The sequence below is a fragment of the Cygnus olor genome, chromosome 1 (genome assembly GCF_009769625.2).
Source record: "Cygnus olor isolate bCygOlo1 chromosome 1, bCygOlo1.pri.v2, whole genome shotgun sequence".
NCBI classification, from domain to species: domain Eukaryota; kingdom Metazoa; phylum Chordata; class Aves; order Anseriformes; family Anatidae; genus Cygnus; species Cygnus olor.
Window position 1 is genome coordinate 55,559,853 of NC_049169.1, and position 23,028 is coordinate 55,582,880.

The 23,028-nt window shown below is 47.2% G+C and overlaps 1 protein-coding gene and 1 long non-coding RNA gene across 5 annotated transcripts; one reads left to right on the plus strand and one right to left on the minus strand.

The window, feature by feature from the left end:
* The first annotated feature begins 5,330 nt into the window (after positions 1 to 5,330).
* IL2RB (interleukin 2 receptor subunit beta) lies at positions 5,331 to 21,113 on the plus strand. Of its 4 annotated transcripts, XM_040544807.1 has the most exons (11): positions 5,336 to 5,974; positions 6,345 to 6,416; positions 7,217 to 7,314; positions 7,642 to 7,768; positions 9,406 to 9,511; positions 10,720 to 10,828; positions 11,830 to 11,978; positions 12,389 to 12,560; positions 14,241 to 14,337; positions 16,087 to 16,171; positions 18,134 to 21,113. In XM_040544807.1, exons 3-11 carry the CDS (start codon positions 7,233 to 7,235, stop codon positions 18,959 to 18,961), a joined length of 1,755 nt encoding a protein of 584 aa, XP_040400741.1. In that variant the 5' UTR covers positions 5,336 to 5,974; positions 6,345 to 6,416; positions 7,217 to 7,232; the 3' UTR covers positions 18,962 to 21,113. The 4 variants fall into 4 exon arrangements, with proteins under 4 accessions (XP_040400737.1, XP_040400741.1, XP_040400739.1 ...); XM_040544803.1 differs by having other exon boundaries at positions 5,331 to 6,416; XM_040544805.1 differs by lacking the exon at positions 6,345 to 6,416.
* LOC121063933 lies at positions 9,526 to 14,051 on the minus strand. Its single transcript, XR_005816229.1, has 4 exons — positions 12,942 to 14,051; positions 11,333 to 11,537; positions 10,937 to 11,138; positions 9,526 to 10,054 (listed from the first exon to the last, which is right to left on the minus strand). It is a non-coding gene; the product is annotated as an uncharacterized LOC121063933 (long non-coding RNA).
* Positions 21,114 to 23,028: the final 1,915 nt, after the last annotated feature.

Below are 23,028 nucleotides of genomic sequence, written 5' to 3' on the forward strand. Positions count from 1 at the left end.
TTGTTGATTATCTTGCTTGTGTACAGATTTTGTATGAGGCTGGTCTCTGAATCCAGTGCTACCTTCACAGATCGTAGAACTTGCACAGATATCCCCTCTGCAATACTGGCCTGTGAGCAAGTTCACAACGTGCTGTGGCCATGTGTTTTCAGCTTTCAATGCAACGGGAACCTTCAAGGACTCGTATAGGCACATTTTAATACTAGAAGCTAATAATGTCCCTGCAAACCTGGTCAGCAGACACCTGTTTGTGATGCAGGACCTTGTCCTTGGTCTGAGAGTCTCAATTCTTGAAGAAGATGGGAAAATGTCCCTCACACTTCTTTTTCTGCTGTGGAAATTGAGACTCAGACAGGATGTGAGAGCTGTGTAAATACGTCGGTAGTCCCACGGGTACGCCACCTTCCTTCCAGCTTGCACTGATGAGCTTTCCATCACAGGTGTGCAAGGCTAAGAGCATCTGCACATGCAGATACCACAATTCAGCTACCACTTGTCACATCGCTCTGCTTCAAACACGTGCTCTATTTCCCACACTATGTCCTTATGCTCAGAAAAGGGCATAGATACTGGCGTTCTTTCAGGTTCCTCAGCCCAAGAGTAGAGAGACATGAAGTGCCAGGCCCAGGGTGAGAATCCAGGTCTTCAGTGTGTGTCTCTCTGGGGAGTGACTCTGTGTCCGAGTCGCCTTTGTGGCACCACGGGCAATGGCTCTGCAAATGTGACAACTAAGCCTGCTCCACGCACACCCATCAGGAAGGCAGGCACCCACACCTAAAAGCTCTCTTCAGTCTGATGCTTGGGTTCCAGACCTTCAGACCAAGGCCTGCCACACTGCCTAGCTCCACACAAACATAGCGAGGAATCAGGTCCTGACCGAGAACATCTCATGATTGCCCCGTGTTCATGTTCATGAGTTCAAAGACGTGTGTTGACAGCCAGGCAAGCTAGGAGTGAAACTGCTTGAAAGTAGCATGCTTCCCCTCCCACCCTTGTTTCTCCACCTCTCTGGGCCTGCGACCATCACTGGCAGGGAGGGAAAGTGAACACCTCCTCCACCTTCTCCCACCTACAGCCCCAGACTTGTTGTGGGTCAGCACTCCTGCAAATATCTCGTCTTCCTACTACTTTTATCCATGTTCTTACACAGCCTGCAGGGCACGAAAATCCCTGCTCCTGAACATTTTGTTCATCTCTGTATATATTTGATGTCTTCCGCTTTTATCAGGCAGATTTATCAGGTTACTCTCTGTGGGACAGAAGTTGGAAGGGAAGAAACACTGGAATATTGTCTGCTGTGTAGGTGGGCTTAACACTTGCTGGCCAGCACGGTGACCCCGTTGTGGAATGTGATCCCAGAACTTAAATTCTGTTGCTTAAGTGCCTCTCCTCTTTAACACAGTTACAGAGATTAACCTGAGGGCAGCATTTAGCCTATAGCAACAGCATCCCTAGGGATGCTGGAGAAGGAGGAACGAAAAGAGCTCGATGCTTTAATGTCAGCCCAAAGTTGCCATTTTGATACACAGCAAAGCCTCTTATAGACTGGTAATGTGAACAAATTCAATAAAGAGATCGCTGATACAATAAACAGCGGTTCCCCGCAGAGCCATTTTAACAGACGTTTTTCGGAGTAGAACCACAATTTAAGGGGAAGATAACAGCAGATGTAATACAATGTTGTAGTTTTGAGAAGCACATGTATATGTATGGCAGGAAATTCAAAGTAAAGGTTATAGTTAAAAGAACATTATTTGGAAAGTACCAAAAATAACCTTAAAAGTGTCTAGAGATGTTCATAATGTATCCTGGCAGAAAGCAAACTTTGGCAGCCATCAGGGCCATCTCTGCCCTCATCCCCTCACCTCCTGCTGGCTCTGAACCCTTCCCACTGCTCAACTCCAGAGGGCCATGGGGACAGGACACTGAGATGGGTCTCCTGAGCCCTCCACTGAGCTCATCCCTGGTGAGTTGGATGGGTTGTAAACCACAGGCAAGGCATCCCAGTTAGCCTGGGACTCCAGCCCCAGCAGAGAGTTGGCAAAGGGAAGGGATATGTCTAGCCCGAACACAGCTAATGTGTTGATGAATCATGGGATAATTCAACACCGCATCATGCTTTTGCCTTTCACAGTTCTTCACTCTCTCTGTACTTAGTGAAAGTGTTCCCCTGTTCACCTTTGCCATCCTGAAGAGACTCTCAGTGGACATGCAACTGAAAACGAGAAGTTTCAGCAGCACCACTCTTCTCTAATGAAAGCAAGAGGGGAGGAAAAAGATCAGCCTGCCCCAGCCTTGAGGGCTAAAAAAACTTACATTACCTCTGACACACTGATCTGACCCAAGCAACACCTTTAACCAAACCTCCAACTCCGCACTTTTACCTGCCGCTTTAACACTGCACAGCAGAGTTCACGGGTGAGTTTGCATGCCTCAGTCACCATTATGAGGACAGGAAGGTAATCACAAGAACACCTCGCATGTGACGCTGACAATGTGGTTTTGCTTGGCTTTTTAACTTACAAATGGCACCATTCCTAACAATGTCGATGTAAAGGAGATAAAAAGTGCCAAGTTCTCAGTTGCGCAATGTCCCGGGCAGTCAAGTCTAAAAACCATGCTGAAAGCAAGTGTATTTATGTGTATTAGATGGGGTCTGGATATATATGTGGTACCTTACCCATACGCGAAACCTTGTCTTACTTACTCTACACAGTTGTTGCTTTAGTATATTCTCAATGTGTTTCTGACAGAAATTAAACATACTAAAGGCAGTCTGTGTGTTTATGCATGGGTGTTTGACTGCCTGTTAGTTGATCTGTCAGACCATTCCTCCTTCCCCCACAATTTTGAAAAAAAATCAATCAATTCCAGTTGCACTTGTCAAAGAGGTATATCTCTTACTGCCGTTAAGAAAAGCTGGCTGGATAGAGGAGAGCTGGCTCTCTCGTATGTTGTTCATTGAGAAAGTCTTCAATGTGTCATTAGTCCTTACTAGATACCCAAAAAAATCTGCCTAAGAATCTATTGCAGAGACCCAGATTTAGAAAAACATAGCCTTCAGTGAATTGGCTGACCAGATCCGTACTTGTTTTCACCCGTAGCATCTGCCCATCTTCACTAGTGACCTGTCACAAGTTAAATTTTACTATTCCACTATTTCAGGTACCATAGTGCACAAACAGCCTCATCTGACTCTTACACATTAAAATGGGAGGGGGGACGGGGGATGGGGGAAGGGGGGCGGGGGGGGAAGATCAGTGGGATTTTCTTTTCTTGATTAATTGAGCAAAAAAGGGGTGCTTTGTGCTTTCTTCCCCAGAGAGATCGCTCATCTGAAGGAAGGTGCAGATTTCTCCGTCTGAAGGACAAATGGGAAAAATGATGGTTAATACAAATACTGCATTGCAGCTGCAGAGCTGACGATACCAAGAAGTTACTCACAGAGCACTTCATTGCTTCGTCGGATGACTTCTGCACCAGAGTAAGTTGTGCTCATTTTAAGAGTTCCTGGGAACTGCGGCCTGTGTCCTGGTGATACATGCCAGGAGCTTCTTGTACCAGGATTTGGTGTAGAAAAGCCCTCGAAGCCAGGAAACAGTTTCAGGACAAGACAAGAGAGCAGGTGCCACACACAAAGTTATAATGCAGTACTCCCATCAGTGCTCCTACTGCTACTATCAACAGAGCCTATTCTGTCTCCCACTTTCAGCCCAAGCCCCATGCATAGACCTCTGCAACAAGTCCCCTTCACCCAACCTTCACAGCTCCCACCAAGAATATATCCATGCCCACGGGGCCCAACAGCTGTCTCCAACACCCTGGGGACACGCAGGGTCATAGGCCATTTCTCTGGGACTGGCAAATATGATCTAAACAGGTGCTGACAGAAATGCTAAGAGAAGCTCAAGGCCTCAGGACCTTGAGACCCATTCCTTGGCCCTCCTTCAACTCATGGGCCATTACAGCTCCACCCTGGTGGGAACTTCCAAGGTGCAACTGGTACATTGTGATGACCAGGGCAGGCGAACATATAGCTCATCCTCACCTCATCCTCATTGCTCCTCTTTGACAAGGGCTGGCTGATCAGATTCCCCATGTTTCCCTCACAGAGAATGGCTGTAACTTGCTGGCTTTCAGATAGCTAGCAAGAACATCCAAACGATGCCTCTGAGACCCCTGGACCATGCCACGCGTGGTGAGGAGAGAGGTGTTGTGCTCCAGGCCTCTGCCTTTCTAAGTGAGTGCTTGATGCTGGGTTGGAACCTGAACTGCAAGGCTCTGCCAGGAATGGCCTTGGCCAGCATTGCACCCTCCTTCAGGATGGCTCCACACATGGTTTCAAATCACTGTTTTTCTTCGACACCCTCTCTTTTTGAGGTCTGATATCTTCTGAAATCCACTTTCTGGGTTGGACTGCCTGTGACTAAAAGCTCATCCTCCTCCCACACCCTTTTTCCACCACATGAAACCAAGATCCCTTAGCTGTTACAGGAGGCCCCATCCTCTTGCTCTTACAGTCCTCAAAAAAGAACAGCCCGGGGCCTGAGATTAGCCCCTTGCAGCTTTTGGTCAACAAGACCTGCTACAGGACCTGAACTTTGGCCTTGAGCTGCGTGCTGTAGGAGAGAAAGGTGAGCAGTGCAGAGCATGGTGACCACAGTGTATATAAAAGGAGATTCGCCTCTTCCTGCCCCACGCCAGTGGCCATCTTTGTACAGCCCAGACCAAACAGGAAATGCGATGTGCTGCTTTTCAGAGCAATTTTGTGTGTATGGAAAAAGAGAGGTGTGTGGGGAGATGTGTGTGTGCAAGCCTGCTTGTGAAATGGGCAACCGGTGGGCTGTGGACTTGAATTTGTGTGGGGGAGGCTGCCTGGGGAGGGGAGGGCAAAGGGTGTGGGGGAAGATGCCTGTCGTGAAAGGATCTTCTAATATCAAATGTTCCATGGAGAACTGTGAGGGATTATGTCTGTGAAGCTGAGGGCACACTAAGCCTCAGAAGAAGGTGGACATATTTTTTGCAGCCTTTCCAGCTTGCTGAATGGACAAGCCGTGTAAAGCAGGCACCGGCCTGGCTGAACTAGCCGAGATAGTCAGGTCAGAGGGAAGGGTTCTTTCTTCTGTGGGGCGAGCAGGGTGTTTGGCCGGGTAGGCACGCTGCGGGACAGCTGTCCCTGCGGTGTCACACCATCTGCAAGTGTGAGGGCTGTGCCTCCAGCTTGCTCAGCCACAGCGCTGGCCTCGTTCCACTCAAGCTCTGACCCAGGATAGATCCTCTGAAACTGGGGCACCGGTGGGGAGGCTGGTTTCATTCTGGCGTTGCTTAGGTCAATGACTCGAGCTGTTTTTCACAAAGTGGTCCACAGCATTTCTACGGCAGAATGACTCCTACCCCAGTTTCAAATTGGTCTGTGCATGTGTGTAGACCCTGAGAGTGAACCTGCCTGTCTGAAAGAGGAAGCTATGAGTCTCTCGACAGTGTCTGGAGAGGACAGGTCCTTCTCCCTCTTTTGCTTCCCAGCAATAGTTACAGACTGGTCCCTAGTATATCTGAGCACTGCAAGCTAACACCTGATCCCTCCACCCTTGTTTCTGCACCTATTGCTTTACCAGCAGGAAGTAGGACGTGGTTTGGGGCTTTTTATTCTCGGCCTTGCTAGCCTTTTCGATACTTCAGGGCCTCGTCTCAGTCTGACAAGGCAAGCAAGCAGCAGCTTCCTGTGCAAAGGTGAGAGGGAGAAGACAGAGAGAGGTCGAGCGCAGACAGGAGGAACGGCTCCACAGCAGACCTGCCCCTCTCCTCTCCTGCCAGAACTGCTGGCTGGCGGCTGGACATGCACTGAGCGAAGATCTCCCCCAGCCCCTCTCCCTTTCTCCCCATTCCCCTCCTGGTTTGGCAGCCAGCACCTGCATCCATCGCCCTGTCCCTGGGGACCCCTTCGCCTGGAGCACCGGGTGCCTGGAGCTGGAAGGTAAAGGGGGCGATGCCAGCCCTGTCCCGCACGGGGGTGGCTGATCTGAGAAGCGTCTTGGAAGGAGTTTCGGTCTGACAAACTGATTCTTGCCGTTGGGGAGGGCTGAGCATATATTTATCTCTCTGTCTTTCCACAGTCCTCTCAAATCAAACCCCACATCTCACAACCACGTCGGTGCTTTCTCTCTCTTTCTCTCCCCTTTTCTCTATGAATGCGTCGTCGTCCTGTTTTTCTTCCTCTGAACCTAATCTTTTATCACAACGGGAATCGATATCATGCCTCATGCCAGCCCTTTAAAAACCCTCCGCTCCCACTCCCCTGGCAGTCCTCAGCGGGGTTCAGCGGGTCGCTACTTTGGTCTCCCCAGCTCTGCCTGTGCTGCAGGCTCCCTGAGAGGTGAGGATGGTCCCTTCTCCTGTGGGCAGAGGCAGACCTCGAGGTATGGGTGTCCAGGTGGATGGGGAGAGGGGGAGGCTCGCTTGAGAAGCCCATAAGCCCTGTGTGTGTAGTACAGCACACAGCTGGATGGGCTTTGTAAGACAAGGAGCTTCTCTGGGTGCCAGAGGGGAATGAGGGATGCTGTAGCTACCTAATTGCAAAGCCTGAGTTTTCTGCTATACCTGAAAGCACATGTCCATCCAAGGCAGTGCAGAGTCTACTTGGCAAGGATGGTGCGTGATTTGTGCATTACTTTAATATTTCGTGATATGGTAAAGCTTTGTCTTTCCAGCACTTGGTAAACTTCCCCCTAATTTTATTTTTTTCCCCAGTCCCAAACAAGCCATTCAAAATCTACCTCCTAAACTGACTTTTCTGTTAGTTGAAGCCAGAGAGCCCTCTTACGCAGCAAGCACCTAGTGATTTCAGCCCTACGGCTTACCAAAAAAAGCAGCTCTTCGCAACGCCAGCCGCGTGCAACCACGATAGCACTCTCTACCTGAGTCAGCAAGCAACCTGAAACAATACACGCGGAGGGCTGTGCACTCGCACACATTTCCAGAAGACATTACCTCTGCAAACAGCCTGTCTGTGTTGCACTGTGGATGGTTTCAGTGCTGAGCAAAGCACCCCGAGGCAGGAGAGCAATGAGGTGCTGAGGGAAAGGCAGAGGAGAAGGAATATGAGTTTCTAAGCCTGGAAGATTGACACCAGTTTTGACAGTGGATACCTTGTATGGGATGACAACTTCTTAACTTCCATTGCTGAGCTGTGTTGTGGTGGGGGTCTTCTCTCTTTCAGTGTGTCCCCAGTACAGATGAATCCCTCCTTGCTGCTCCTGTGCCACCTCTGGCTGCTCAGCCTCACGCCTCTCTTGCTGGCATCAATCTCTACGCAAGGTAAGAAATGATGCTCTTCATCTGGACGAGCAGGGGGATGTCAGATGGAGTGCCTGGGCTGTGGTGTGTTGTTGTGCAATGACCGTGTTGTAACATACAACTGGAGGAGGCTGCAATAATTAAAGATCTTTTACAAGCACACCAACCTCCAAGGACATAGAGCAGTTGAAGAAGTGAGCGGTTCTGCCTTTCTTACTTGGAGACAGCTATCCAGCTGAGGACTCTGTCTGTAGTTTGGGGTGGGGCAGAATTGTCTGGGGTGATTGTTAATGTCTAAAGTCTTTGCTAATTCAGCCATGTTGCTGTCCATCTCTTCTCTGCTGGCAGGCACCTCCAGTCTTGCTTGTTGGTATGACTCGCGGGCAGCAATCTTTTGTGACTGGACCCCAGGCTGGGACCTTGCCGATGCACCGTGCCAGCTGGAGATTTCGTCAAAGCTACCATTTTTTGCCAGGTGGGTGACCAGAAAGGCTGAGGAAAGATGATACTTTGAATGAAAAGTGTCCTGGAAAATTTAGCACTTAACATCAGTGTAGGATCCCCCTTCCTGGGCCAGGTGTAGTGGAATCACACAGCCAAGGGCTCTGCCTTTGAAGTCTGTCTGACCCCAGGTGGACTGAGATACACCGTCCATACAGAGATGCTGGCCATTGCTCAGTGTTTGCCATCCAAGGGTCCCAAACTGCCTAGAACTGCTTATCTTTCAACTCTGTAGCGTTGTCTGTGCTTCATTTTCCAAAGATCCTTCTTCCCTGGTAGCTACCCTCCAGACTGAAGGGTATTTTCAACTCAAAAGGAGGGTGTGTAGAGATAGGGACAGAGGGAGGTGGGATTGAAATTATACAGGGGCCATCTGCCCATTGCCAAGGGGACTGGACATAACAGGAAAGTCGCACACTGAGCGACAGTACATGAAGGAATATATCATTCCCTTTACCGTAGCCCACCCTGGCCCTTTCACCTCTCCCAGTCTGTGATGTTTTCCCCTCCCAAGTATCTCCCAGAGGAGCAGTAGGCGTGTGGCCAGAACTACAGTGGATGCTGGCTGATTCTCTGTGGTCTCCATGTGTGACATCTTGAGTCAAGAGTTACTGGTCTACACAGGGCGTCACCAGGTGCCCGGTGTAAGAAGAGGCCCAGCGTGGTTCTGGCAGTGGGTGGGTTGCTCCTGCCCATCAGCAGAGACATCTCCAATGGGGTGAGATTGGCAGATGTGCTCTGGGGTCTGCTACACGGACCTTGACAGCCAAACATTTCTTTGCCCTATGGGATTGAGTCAAAAAGGTTGGATCTGGAATTTGGGCCGGGTCTGGAACTGTGCCGTTGGCTGACCAGGGCTCTAGGACACCTAGGGTTTGTGTGTCCAGTTTATTTTGCTTCCCATTGAAGTAAACTGCTCAATGGGAGAACAAATTTTCTCGGTCCCCCCAGAACTCTTTCAACTGTCCCCCAGAGAGGGCAGGGTTACAGCCGTCTCCTCTAGGAAAGCTTGAGGCAAAGACACCAGCAAGTCTGGTCTAATCCTGTGGCTGGAGTGGCCAGCCCAATCTGCTGTCCCCTCAGCTGCAACCACATGGACGCTCTCCCACCCTGCCACCTCCTGTGCAGTGTCTCAGCTTAGCCTGTCCAGCCACACTTGTCAGTGCAGAAGAGGGGTCATGGCACAGCACTGCCAAGTGTGGGGTATGGTCCTGGCTGGCTGGGATGTGACCTGGTTCAAGAGATACAACTCACCTGGCATCTGCAATGCTACAGGGCTGTCAGTGGCTTGAAAGAGATGTGTAAAACCCTAGAAACAGCCATCTGTCTCCCATATCAACAGGAAGCAGAGGAGGTAGCCAGAGGTTTGGAAACCTCCTATCATCTCTGGCATTGAAAAGCTGGAATGCATTAACTCTCCATGTGCCAGCACATAAAACTTGTCTGAGTGAGGTAGTAGGGAGGGAAAGTGGGATTACATCCTAGCTGTAACCTGCTCAGCAAGTAAGGTAGGATTCAAAGCACATTGCAAGGCCTTTAGTGTTAGATAAAATCTGACTACATATAAAACAGACTTCCCAGCTCACTGGTGTTCTCCTGCTTAAAATCCAGGTCAATTTTCTTACCCGAAAAATTCAAGGAACATTGTGAATTACCTAAGGCAGAACACACAACAGAACTGAGGAGATGCATCAAGACCTTCAGCAAAAACAGTAACGTGAGTAATTCATCTAGGATGTCCTGGCTAATGACAAGGTTGGGTTCTCAATTTGAGGCAAATAAAGAACATGACACCCAAGAGTACTATAAAAAGCCCAGACCTAATCCTTGACTCCAGTTCTGGGCTTGGACTTGTTGCATGTTGCCCTGCATGGGGACTGACTTCATTTTGAGTGGGGCCGTGCTGTCCTGACACATGCAGAAGAGGTGCAGGACAGACGGATCATATGCGGTGTCCCCCATCACCGTTATCCGAGTTTGGCCCTAATCCCTTCCTCTGTGGAAGAATGGCCACGATCATCATCTCTGAGGTCACCTCTGGACCTCATTTTTCCTTGAAGAGGTCATTGCCATTTTCCAAATTATTAATTACTGAGGAACCTGGTTAATCGCGTCAAATGCAAGATGCAAAAGCAGCACATCAATGAAGCCAATGGTGATGCAAATCCCCTACTTATTATTCTTTATTTAAATCAATCCTTTTTTTTTTTTTTTCAGGCTTATTGGGTACTTCCCTCGTATTCAGAAATTGCTGTAGTTCCTGTGTTTTCAGGGGGAAAAAAGAAAAAGAAAAAAGCTAATTCTCCTTATTGGGATAGTCACAACCAGTTCTAACAACAGCCAAGTTTTCTTACTTTCACATATTATGTGCGAAGACAAATTGCGGGATTCATAAACAGATTCAAAAACTATTCTGTCAAACTCCTTTCTTTCTAATCAAGCTAATTGACCTTTTTCTTATTTAATACTTTGTGATGTACATGGCCCTTTAGTATCATTGTGGAACCATGTTATATCAACTCATTGTAACTCCATGGCATTTCACGAGTAATATTTAATCTCAATATTATCTCAACCTTACAAATGAACATGAAATATTTTAGTCAAAATATTTTGTCTCGATAAATGTCACTCACTGAAAGTACCATCTTTCCTGCTTAATCAGCACATGCAGTAATTCTGTTAAAATAGCATACCAAAATATTTTGTGCCCTGCTTTTCAGTGAACAAAAAAAAAATCGAACCACATCAAGCATAAATCTTTGGTTCCTCTACTCACCACTGAGGCTTATGCCTTTCAACCACAAGTGTCATCCATATTTATTGTCAAGTGTTCCTAAACCACTTTATGTGCAGGCAATACTTAGAAATATGAATGGTTATTGATGAGGCTTCAATGTCACTAATGGTAAACTTTCCTTGCAGTCTCAATTCTTCACTACTGCAGACCGTCTTAACATGTCTGTACATTGCCGAATAGGAGAGAATGGGTCTACACCTGCACGATTGGAAGACTTCAGTCCACTTGCAAACAGTGAGTTCTCTTCCATCTTGCAGTCTCTGAAGCTTCTCCACAAGGTGACACCCAGTTTCTTCTCCCCATCCTCAACCATGCAACACCCATAGCAGATTTTAGTCTTACCTCTTTTTGTTGTCCCCTGCTACAACTAGCACAGACCGACCACGTTGACTCCTGCACCATGCACCTCTAATGTGCAGTGTCATGCCAGCCATTTCCTATGCTGTCCTGTATCTGGGACACAGCTGAGTGACAGTGCTTTGTCCTAGGAGTTCAGGCTCCAAGCAGGCTACGTCAGCTCAGCTGACCTTCTGAAAAATATGTGCTGCAGGAAGAAGGGAAAGTCTTGCTGCTCCATCCCTCCTATGAGCTACGTGGTTCCCCCATCCTTTAAGCCAGCTTTGGCAAGCAATAGTCTGCTGAATTGATTCAACTCACTAATCCAGCCAAAAAAAAAAATAAAATAAATATATATATATATATATATCTGCTTGGGTTATTCTTCCGCTGGATGTTTACCTGGCTTCAGGAGAAATCCAATGGAGCTGCTGGAATGTGAGGCATAAGAAGGCCTGGCTGGAGTCAAGGGTTGAGAAGGTTTACCCCAGACAGTCTATGTAACTCCAGCCCCTGTGGCTGTAGCTCTCTGAAAGTGCAGCTGGGAAGAAGCTGTCACCCAGACCATGATCCTTTCCTGTCCATACAATTGCCTTGTGGATCACCCCTACAAGATAAGATGCATGGCCATGTGGGATTGCACTTACTGCTGTGGCCACTCTCACTGCAGGCTCACTGGACAAGCTGCCGTTAATGCAGTCCCAGGCCTTTTGTCACCAGTGACAGTGGGTAGGAAGGAGGAACAGAGAGGGGGAACTCTCTAAGCATCTCACTTGGCCATGGATGGCTGGAGTCTATGAGCTCAGCCAAGGCCCCAACCGTACTGACACGGGTTTTTCCAGTGGAGCCTTGTTACGGACAGTGCGTTGGTGTCATTCCTGCTCTTTGTCTCTTTCCAGTAAAACTGAGACCTCCAGGAAATCTTCAACTGGTTAGCAAAGCTAAAAACAGCTACAACTTATCGTGGAGCCTGAATATTTCCTCTCACTACTTGGATGGGGAGCGGCAATACCAAGTGCGGTACAGAACCACAAGTCAGTCCTGGGAGGTGAGTACAGAGCGGGGGCACTGGGACGTGTCACCATTCGAATCCTGGTCTTCCTTACAGAATTCTCCCCTCAGAATGAAAAAAGTTTTAGTGAATCTGGAGAGGGAATTACTTCCTCACCCCTTTTTGTCTGCATAACCTGCTGCCAGCGTTCGGTGATGACATGGAGGCAGACGGGAACCCTATTTTATTTAGTGCTGTCACAAAAGAAATCTAGACAGCTCCAGGGTAGACCTGAAAGGGATGAGAAGTACAAAATGAAGAAGATTTATCCTCCAGTGTGACAAAACAGTGCACAAAATGGAGGGATCTGAGACAGGTCCTCTCGGAGGGCCTGGGAAATGATTGATATATGATGCTGTGAGCCACTGCAGTATGTTGATGATGCTCTATTTTTGCCCTTCTTCCAGAAAGCCAAGACCCTCTGCATTAAGCAGGACCAGATGTGGGTGGTATTTGAGGGACTGTCCCCCAACCTGAAATATGAGGCAGCTGTCCGTGCAAAGCCAAGTAACTCAAGTACCTACAAAGGCGTGTGGAGTGACTGGAGCAAGACAATACTGTGGAAGACAGACGCTGATGGTAAGGATCAGAGTCAATCAGTCTGACATGGAGGGAAAAGAGGGAACTCAGAGAAAACAAAGCAGAAGGACCAAAGCAGGCTGGGAAGCTGGAGGAAGATGGGTAGGGAGGATTGTGTTAACCGAAGATCAATAAAAAAAAAAAAAAAAGAAAACAATCTATCCCTCCTAATCTGTTAGGTCAGGCTGGCTCAACAGGGCTTAAGGACAAAGACCCCCTGGCTCCAATGGAGTAAAGGGCAGCAGCCCCTCTGACTTTCAGAGGCCAGGCAAAATCCACAAGGTGTAAATCAGGGCCAGTTCAGTGGAGCCATTGATCAGTGAAATGCAATGAAACCAGAGCCTAGGAAGGAAAGTCTTGGGGAGAATGAAAGAGACTTACATGTGTTTAAGTCACTTCCAAAGAGGACTGATGATATATGCACCAGTCGTTACCATGAGCCACGGCATGGAGGGCACCTGCATCCTTGAAATATAGTGACCTGAGTGAGTCTCTTCTGTGAATTACGGGCTGTGCGCTCTGTCACATCTTTTCCAGAAAATAAGCAGCTAGAGGTTATTCCCCTTGCATCACCCCCACTCTGCCCCTGCCCGGTCCCTCCCTGTTGTGCCCAGCACTGGTATAAACAGAGGAGCTATGTTTAGAAAGGGCACTGTGTTGCTGTGGCGATCAAATTCTGACAGTGTGTGATGTCAATGAACAGGATACAGCCGCAGCCGGTTGTCACAGCAACCAAGACCCAAAGATAACCAGGGTACCAGAGGCAGAGGAGACAGTGATCTTGGTAGCATCCCAAGGACAGGCAAAGACAGGACTCTCTACAACTGTCTCTTTTATCTCTTTCTGCTCCCTTACAACTACTCCAAAGGAGCCCTGCAGGCCCAGACCAAGGGGCACTAGGGATGGAGGGAAATGGGGGTGGCAGGCAGAGGAGACAGGCACCAGAACAGCAAGACCAAGCAAAGGTGCCCTGGGGAGATGTGTGTAAGAGACAGATTAACAAAAGTTTAAGATGGTTCCAGAAAGGCTTGAGGAGTGCTGCCAGAGCTGGCAATGAGGAAATTCAGTCTCTTTCTCCTAACCCTACAATCCAAGTACCAAAATCAGCATGTGGCGGAAAGCTGTAAACCTCCCTAGCCTCCTAAAACTTTCCTCCACCAGTCCGAATAAAGAGGCTAGTCCCTTGACCCCTAACCTTCTCCATCCTTGGCCCTGCTACCCTCTAACCCAGTCCCATGAACCCCATGACTCTACCTCCCCACTGACTTACAATGCTGTTCCAATTCCCCAAGCCCAATTAAGCTGATTTTAGGACTCCCTTTCTTTTGCAATGAGGCAGGATGTACAATGTGGCACCTACAAGTACAATGTGGCACCTCATCTGCGGTAAACCCCAGCTGTGTTGCTGTTAGGGACAGGGAATTACAGCTGTTTAGCAAGAATTATCTATTAAACCATGCCAAGAAGACTCAAACCCATTTCAGTTCAAAGGCATCCTACACAACAGAGATTAACTCCTTTATCTGACCTGTGTATTATATTATATTAATTATATTATTATAATTAACAGCATATTATAATAACATGATCACTTCGAACAGACATGGAAAAGTTGAAGATCCTACCTCCAAAGTCCTGGCTAATTTTTTATAGCAACTCCCTCTCTGTCTCATCTTGCAGAAACAACCCGGCCGGTTCTGCCAGCTCTTATAGTGAGCACATGCATCTTCGTGGTCATTGGGACTGCCTTCCTTATTAACTTACGGACCCTGAAATGGTAAATGAGTGTCAAGTTTTCCTCTTTGTTGCTCTCCTGTATATTGTGTGTCTTCTCATAACCTGGTTTATTTTGTATTTGGCATTACAGAGCGTACAGAGGGACTCAAATATACAGTTCATAACCCAAGCTTTCAAGGCTGACATTTGTCTAAGTAGATATATAGCCACCCAAGATGATGTTGTGTTAACACTGTCATCATATTGTGCCATACTCCTGAGACCCAGTGCCACGGTCTGGCTGGCTTCAAAACAGATGCCTCGGTACTTCTATTGCCCATGGGTTACAGCGGTTTTCCCTGGCAGGGATGCACCAAAATCACCTCTCAAAAATAGGTTACTGAGCTGGGCACTCTCAGAAGAGAGGACGAAGCAAGCCTAAGTACCATGACCTTCTTAAATACTCCAGCAAGAGCTCAGTGAGGATGAGTAGTATTTGATCTGCAGGCAAACTCCTGAGTGAGGAGTACAGTTCTTCTCCTAAAGTGTCTCATCGCATGCTGGTAAACATCTATGTGATGCTTTGAAGATCTCTTCTTTTTGCCAGCGTACACAGCTTCTAGTCAGGACTGAAAGTGTCTCACAAGGTTACCCAGTGCAGTAATCCAGAGAGTGACCTGTCAGCATGGTGAGGTCAGAAATGGCTTCAGATTTTCTCATCTCAGGACAGGGATGGAGAAGCAGGTTGCTGGTGTTGGTGGCAGAAATGTTCTCAGGGAAGACGGCAGCAGAGGTTGGGATGGCTTCTTTGGAAGGAAAGAAGGAGAAGCATATTAACAGAAGGTGGATACCGAGAAAGTCACTGTTTTACCTTGAGTCATAACACAAAGGTGAGGAAGTGCTAGCTATATGGCAAACAGAGAGATAAAAAGGCCTCCATTCTCCACAGAGTGTAGTTAACCTGTGAGATTGGATGGAGGATAATGCTGAGGTACGATCCAAGGAAGGATTAGACATGCACAAATAAAAATAGCATCTGCAGTGATGTAAAATAGTTTATATGCAAGAACTAGCAAATTCTTATGCTTCAGAGAGTACACTGATTGCCTCCAGAGGTCGGGAGGGTCTCTCCTCAGAGCATCCCACAGCAAAGCTTCTGCAAAGAGCTGACGGGATCAACCGACCTCTCTGAGGGACTGAGGAGCAGATGAGATCATTTCATGCTGCCTCAGGATGACAACACACTGGTTCCAGTAAAAAGGAGGTCACTGGGCTGGTGCATGACATGCTCAGATAGGTTTGCATGTCCAGTAAGTACTAGCTGTACCGCAGAGTATCCTGCTAACAGGAGAGACGGTGGCGACACAGCTTTGCCAGTGATGGTCCTGCTCACACCACGGGGTTCTCTGAGTCTTTGTGGGGGCAGCAAAACCAAGAGGGGGCAGCTCGCAGCAGCTGGACCTTGGAAACAAGGGAGAGCTGCCCAGACCTATCATCGAGCAGGGGGAAATGGAGCAGCTAAGGTGACCACCAAGTTAGGGAAGGCTGTGAACTGTTGGTTGTTCTTCCCCAGGAAAAAGGCTGAGAGGAGTGTATTTCCCAAAATCAGGTTTATCTGGCTCATCTCTATCTCTCACCTCTTAGCCACTGCATTTCAGGCCACTCAAGAGCAAGGAGGGTCCTCAGGCTTGTTTTTACTTTACCTTTCCCCTGCTACCATGAGCTGTGATGCTCTCTCTTATTCCCATCACAGTCTGAGAGAGGTCAGGATCAGGCCCTGCTTCATTTCTCAATCTCCTCTCTTCTCAAGGTTTAAGAAGATTCTGAAGATTCACATCCCAGACCCCGAGAAATTCTTCCCCCCACTCGTCTCTGTTCACGGAGGTGACATTCAGGTATGGGGCTGGGGACGGATCCAAGTGGTTATTAGGGAAAAATGAGGGAAAGGAGGGTCCAGCTGTACATGCCTGGGGCAGACACCAGGTCCTCAGACCTACATGTGTGCATGCAACTCATGTGCCTGTAGCACCAGCTGCTGGGTTCTCTGCTCAAGTTTTATTTTTTGACCTAAAACCTGACACTTGGCTGATACATCTCTAATTTCAGAACCGAGAAACAGCAAACCACGCAAACCTCAGCAAACTGCTCCCCTGACAGGAGAACTTGAGAGAATGAAAAGGACCTGTGGGAGGGAGCTTGGCCTCTCAGATCCCCTTCCACCCTGCTTCTGTCCCTCCCCACCTTCCCTAGACCGCCCATATTTCCTGCTGTGGTCCCCTTCTTCTGGCTGTGAGCCCTACCTCCTCTCCTATTGCTAATTACTATCACTTTGGGTGGCACTTAGCTATTTTCTGTGTTCTTCTTTCTTTTTCCCTTCCTTCTACACCCCCTCTTTCTCCCTTCCCCAGTCTCTCTTTGAGTATGGGCAGCTGCAAGAAGACAATTACCATTCTGTGCAGTATTAAAGGGAGCGTCAGATGCAAGACGTGGGAGGTGATCCCAAGGGACATTTTGCTTCAAGAAGGGTGGAGACAAGCTGCAGAGAGTCCAGAGGAAGCAAAGCTTTGGAAAAACCTTAGTGCAAAAAGCCTTTGAAAGCTAAACCTACAGGGGAAGAGTGTGGGGGAGGGATGTGCAGCAGGCACTGGAGACACTTTCCTAGTGTAGAAAGAACTACAAAAAATGCTTTACTGGCCATAAATGAAATTAAGTTGGATATTATCAAAACCAGTATATTTTAAGGATAATGACATGCTGCAGGCTGTAACTTGCAGTGAGTGTGGAAATCCAGGCATGAGGGGCTTGGAAGAGCAGAAAGCTGCATGCAGTCATGTAGGTGTATCAGACACTGGCTCAGCACCTAGGAATAGATTGCATGAGACCCACCTTTTTCCTTTTCTTTTTCTTTTTCTTTTTCTTTTTCTTTTTCTTTTTCTTTTTCTTTTTCTTTTTCTTTTTCTTTTTCTTTTCCTTTTTTTTTCTTTTCATTTTTCTTTTTCTCTCTTTTTCTTTTTCTTTTTTTTTTCCATTTCTTTTTCTTTTTGTTTTCCTTTTTCTTTTTTACTTTTCCTTTTCCTTTTCCTTTTCCTTTTCCTTTTCCTTTTCCTTTTCCTTTTCCTTTTCCTTTTCCTTTTCATTTCCATTTCCATTTTTCTCTTCCTCTTTTCCTTCCCCCTTTTCCTTTTCCTTTTCCTTTTCCTTTTCCTTTTCCTTTTCCTCTTCCTCTTCCTCTTCCTCTTCCTTTTCCTTTTCCTTTTCCTTTTCCTTTTCCTTTTCCTTTTCCTTTTCCTTTTCCTTTTCCTTTCCTTTCCCTTTCCCTTTTCATTTTCCCTTTCATTTTCCTTTCCTCTCTTCCTCTTCCTCTTCCTCTTCCTCTTCCTCTTCCTCTTCCTCTTCCTCTTCCTCTTCTTTTTCTTTTTCTTTTTCTTTCTTTTTCTTTTTCTTTTTCTTTTTCTTTTTCTTTTTCTTTTTCTTTTTCTTTTTCTTTTTCTTTTCTTTTTCTTTTTCTTTTTCTTTCTTCTTTTTCTTTTTCTTCTTCTTCTTCTTTTTCTTTTTCTTTTCTTTTTCTTTTTCTTCCTTTCACTCTAATCCTCCATCCTCCATTCCCCACCCAAAAATCTCATAACATAGGTTTGCAATATCTGCACTTGATTTTAAAGTGACAGAAAGATATACTCCCTCTGAAACCCCACAGATGAGACATCATGGACGTGAATTTCCCTCCCACAACTCCAGCAACTCTTGCTTGACCAGAGAAATGGCCACTTAATTGGTGTGGGTGCTCAAGGGGGGAGGCCTTTTGTTCCTCACCGTGCTACACTTTGGGCATAACAGTCTCTGTGTTTTTTCCCCATCAGAAATGGCTCTCCTCCCCATTCTCCTCATCTTCGTACTGCGTGAACAGCATAACCCCAGAAATTTCTGTACTGGAAGTGATGCAGAAGAATGACCAGGAATCCCAGCTTCTGCTTTCCAAGGGACCCCTGACTCCTGATCCTCCCTCAGAAACCAGTGGGCATTCTGTGTCCAGCTGCTTCACCAACCAAGGCTACTTCTTCTTCCACCTTCCCAACTCCTTTGAGATCGAGCCCTGTCAGGTCTACTTCACGTACGAGCCTTTCACCCAGGAGAGCAGTGGCAGCGAGGACAGCGAGTCTTACCACGCTCTCCCCTCCCCAGACCTCTGCACACTGGCAGAGGACATGCCCATGTTGTCCCACAACTTCCTTCAGTGTTTCAAGGGGATACAGGGCTTCCAAAATGGTTCCTTTGTGACAGAGACACAAGGTGAAGCCCAGCGGCCTGTGGCTATTTCAGGGGCTTTCCTGTCAAGCGAAAGCACCCCGCCGACACCAGTTCTGAGGCAGGATGAGAAGGTGATTGACAAAGTTCCTTTACAACCTGCTGAGGCCCTGTGCCAGCTGGACAAAGACTTTCCTGACCCACCAGGCCAGCATGACAGCAATACCGCCAGTGTTATGGAGGGGAGTGGGAAGGCAGGCCTTCCGACTGATCCCACCGCTCCAGCAGCACACGTTACCCCTTCCCTTTCTCAACCTACATCTGTAAGGCAAGCACACGATGAGAATCCCTGCAGAACTGCCTTCCCCAACCAGATCCCAAACACCGGTGCCTATCTTTCTCTGAGGGACCTGCAAAGCCAATACAACCATTGCTCTGTCTAGGATCTGCCTGTGGGAAATCTACAGGTGGGAAAGGCCTTCTCGGCAACGAAGACTAAGTGGACATTTTTTCTATTCAGAGCATGAATGTAGCTTTCAGTATCAAACCCATTAGGACTGTTCTTTAATGAGGCTGAAGAACAAAGTTACTCAAGAGGGATGCAAAACCAGAAAAGGAATAGGCCGGACAAGGCGTAAATTCATGGATAACTACCATGGTATCACTAGTCCCAAGGATAAAACATCAGTGAAACAGACCACTGGAAATGAGAGGACATTTTGCATGGTAAACTGGGCTAGTGATTAGTAAAGCAATGCATGGAGAATAATAAAGGCACATTAAAGCTGTTAAGTGGCTACCACCTAACAGAGACAAAGAAACGGGATTCTTAGGCATACAGAACAACAAGGACTCACCTTCATCACTGAATCTGTTTCTCTGCTATTACTGGATCTGGTAGCATAGAAGCCCTTTCCCACACTGCTTAGGTGCCATCCCAAATCTCACTAGCATTTTTTTTTTTCCTCCCCAGCTCCCTGTAAGAGGCTGTGCTGGCACTTCCATGCTCTGCATCTTGGTGTGATAACAGCACCCAGCTTTGAGGCTGAGCAGCCACATATTCCATTTGCCTTGTTCCAGCCTACAAATGTCTCATGGGAAGGGGAAATGCCCAAAGAGGTGGATATGGGATTTTGTTCAGGCCAGTGAGTGCTGGGGCTGATGACAAAATGAACACATCTCCTCCTGCCTGACCAAGGGTGTCTTTTTTTTTTTTTTCTGAATGTCCCCATTTTGGGTTTTAATCAGAGTACATTCTGAACTGCTTAGACCAGCTTTAGACTCAGATCTCTAAGGTTAGCTCAGAGCCAGAACTGTGTCAGCTGTCTAAGCAGTGCAGTGTAAAAAGAAATCCCCATTATTGGGTTAAAAATACTGGGGAAATCCCCTTCCCCCCCCCCTTCCCCCCACTTTTCCCCCTAGGTCTGATGATGGCAGTAAAAAGAATGCACACAATTTCCCATTCTTGCTGCAATATTTTTCATGAAATCGAAAGCCTCTCTGCCCTGCTGGCAAAATACAGTTATTTGACTGTGATAAGCTGATTGCAGAATAGTTCATCCCACATCCTGTATTAGTGGAAAACATTGCAATGGTGCTGCCCATTCCTTCCATTGCTCAAGGGAAACCATTGCCTATTTAGCGGCAAAGATGTGGTAAATGAGCCCAGAAAAGTAACTCACAAATCAGCACCTTTGCTGAAAAGAAAACCTCAATCCACTCACAAAAAAATAAGGATTGAAAAGACTACTTTTTTTTTTCCTTCTTCTGCATTTGCTGACCTAGGTTCAGAAACAGCAAAACACCACAGAAGAAAAGTAGTAAGACAAAGCAAAGCGTGCTGTTCTGCTTCCATCCATTCCTGCATTCAACATCTGTACAGTCCGTCTGTTCTCTCACTATATTTGTGGACTATTCAGAAGTGGGAAAATACCTATCCTGTGCTAAAGATCTTTCTTCTAAGAGTTTTTACATCAAAAAATTTCAAGGATATCAAACTTGGTGGTACTTTTGGCATTTCTTTGAGTATCACCCAGAGCTAATTCTTCCCTACCTCTGCCTGTAGAAATGTGGATCTTCTGCTTTGTCCCAGTCCCACACTGTTACCTGACCTTGCATTGTGCAGCTTGAATGTCATTAGAAATCTCAGCTATGGGGGCACCCACTGCTTTGGATTTCACCTCAGAAGAGTTGCTCAAAGTACTTGAGCTTGCCTGCAGCTGAGAGGGCTGGGGCAGCTATAACCCTCTTCTCATCAGCTTCTTCACCTGCCTCAAGACGTGAACTGCTCCATTGTCTTCAGAAGACAGCAGGCAAAGAAAGCCTCACAGCATCCCAGATAAGCAAGTACGAGGCTTGCCCAGATATTTGCTGTGCTTTGAGACTCTTTGCAGATGAACTTCAAAAAGAGACAATGAATCCCTTGCCCTGATGGGCAAATTGCTATTTTACATAGGCCATGGATCCTAGTTGCACTGATGGCTCTCCTGTCCCTATGTAGATCTCCATAAGCTTCTCAATTATTCTTGCTGCTAAGATGAATATGAATAAAAATAAAAACACCCCTTTTTCCTCTTGGAAAATAAAAGAAATACTACAGAATCTATGGTGTTTTATCGTCCTTTGGGGTGGGGGGAAAGGATCAACAGCTGTTCTAAACAGAGGACTAGGCAAAGCTTCATTGGGACCAATAGACCTTTCGTCCCCTTCCAACTCCCTTCCCCAAGGCACTCACGCACCTAAAAGAGGGGGTAGCTCACTTCCAAAGCCGTCAAGTGTCAGGAAGCATCCCAGGGCAGCCAGAGCACTGTGTAGGCAGGTGGTATTGAGGCCAGGGCACAGAAAGGGGCTGTTTGTAAAATGATTTGCCTGGACAACTCAACAGTGAGTATACCATCAGGAGCCCTTTGCGGTGACACATACCCCACTGACTTCAGCAGGTTTGGGGTCAGCTCCAAAATTCAGGCAAGGAGGACTAAGCTCAAACTGAGTTTTCAGGCGGAGATGGTTGGTAGATCCACTGCACAGATGGCTGGGTGCTTACACAGCCATGTCCATGTTTAAGAAAGGAGGAAAGATGTGTTAGCTACAATAAGCACAGCAGGCTTGGGGGAGGGGGGAGAAGATGGTCTAAAGAGGTGAATCCTTCAGCTACTGCCATGAGAAGAAGACAATTTTGCAGAGATGTGCCGCAGAAATGTCTTTACCATGTTCCGCTCTGCCTGATCCCCAGAAAACAGAATTGGAAGTGATCCTGCTGCAGGCCCCTGAGGACCATCCTGCTGGCTGGGTACTTTTCCCCCCTGTGAAAATGCTGACAGCTTTCGAAGTGGCAAGCTGTTAGCACTGCATTAGCAGCCCCACAGGGTGTGAATGTGTGACACACAGCGGCAGGAAGCACTCAACATAAGATGTGGTGATAACCGGACCTTTCTTCCAGGAAGACAAGGTCATGTGGTCTCGTATGTGAGTAACCCAGGTTATGAATACCCAAGGTATAACACTCAGCGATATGGGGCCCTTTCTCTGCTGGGCACCCCAGGGCTCTTCAGAAATGTCACAAAAGGGAGTGTTCCCCTCCACGGCTGATGTGAACACGGTGCTGAGATAAACCACAGAGAGATGACAGTGTCCAGCAGTACCAGAGTCATACCGAAGCTAAACTTGAGTGCTGTGTGGAAGATATTTGAGCTAACCACCCCATACACAAGTCCTCTCTTTATCTTAAGCTGTAGACAGCAAATATAGCTGTCACATATCTCATCTGCCTCTTTCCAAGATGACTCGTTTACAAATAAGCAACATCATCCTCCACCCCTTCCCACCTTCCTTCTTTTCACCATGGGAAATAAAAAGGGTATTTGCAGTAAAGGAATTCCTCTGAAGTCAGATCTGATCAAGATTTTGGGTCCTTGGTTGATTCAAAAGGCTGCGGTGATAGATGTGGTATGCTTGCTTAGATAGATCAGATTGAAATAATATATATTGTGTTCTGCCGAAAACACCAGAGAAGGAACTTTCCTCTTTCCAGTAAAGATGGATACAAAAAGGTAAGATCTCTGGGAAATACCCTCAGCTGGGTTTTGACCCACCGTGGCAAGCCCTCATAGTGTAAGTTCAGGAAAGCCATACAAGTATACACATATGCCTAAAGATGAAGCTAGTCCTCGGTTATCTAGGGAAATTCTGGCTCAAAGCCACTTCTGAAAATGAAATCTAGTCCCTTCAATCTCTTAGGCAGTTCTGAAAGCATTTCTTATTGTCACTGCGTGCCTCAGTTTCTTACATGTATAGCAGTGAGTTAGTCAGGATAACCACATCGACACATTCCCAGTCAAACACTGGAGCTTTTCATCTACATTTGACATTTTTCTACTAGAATCCTACACAAGATAACTGCAGCAATAACTTCTGGTCTTCTCACAGTCCCAGATTAAACCTGAACTGGTGACAGAGCTGGGAGCAGCTACCCCTGCCCGGTTGCCAAAATGAGCCCTGGCCCAAATGAGCT

Coding starts and splice junctions, on each gene's coding strand:
- IL2RB (XM_040544803.1), top strand. CDS start 6,253: ATGCCTCATGCCAGCCCTTTAAAAACCCTCCGCTCCCACTCCCCTGGC. Junction 14,338..16,086: donor AACTTACGGACCCTGAAATG/GTAAATGAGTGT, acceptor TCTCTTCTCAAG/GTTTAAGAAGATTCTGAAGA. Junction 16,172..18,133: donor TTCACGGAGGTGACATTCAG/GTATGGGGCTGG, acceptor TTTCCCCATCAG/AAATGGCTCTCCTCCCCATT.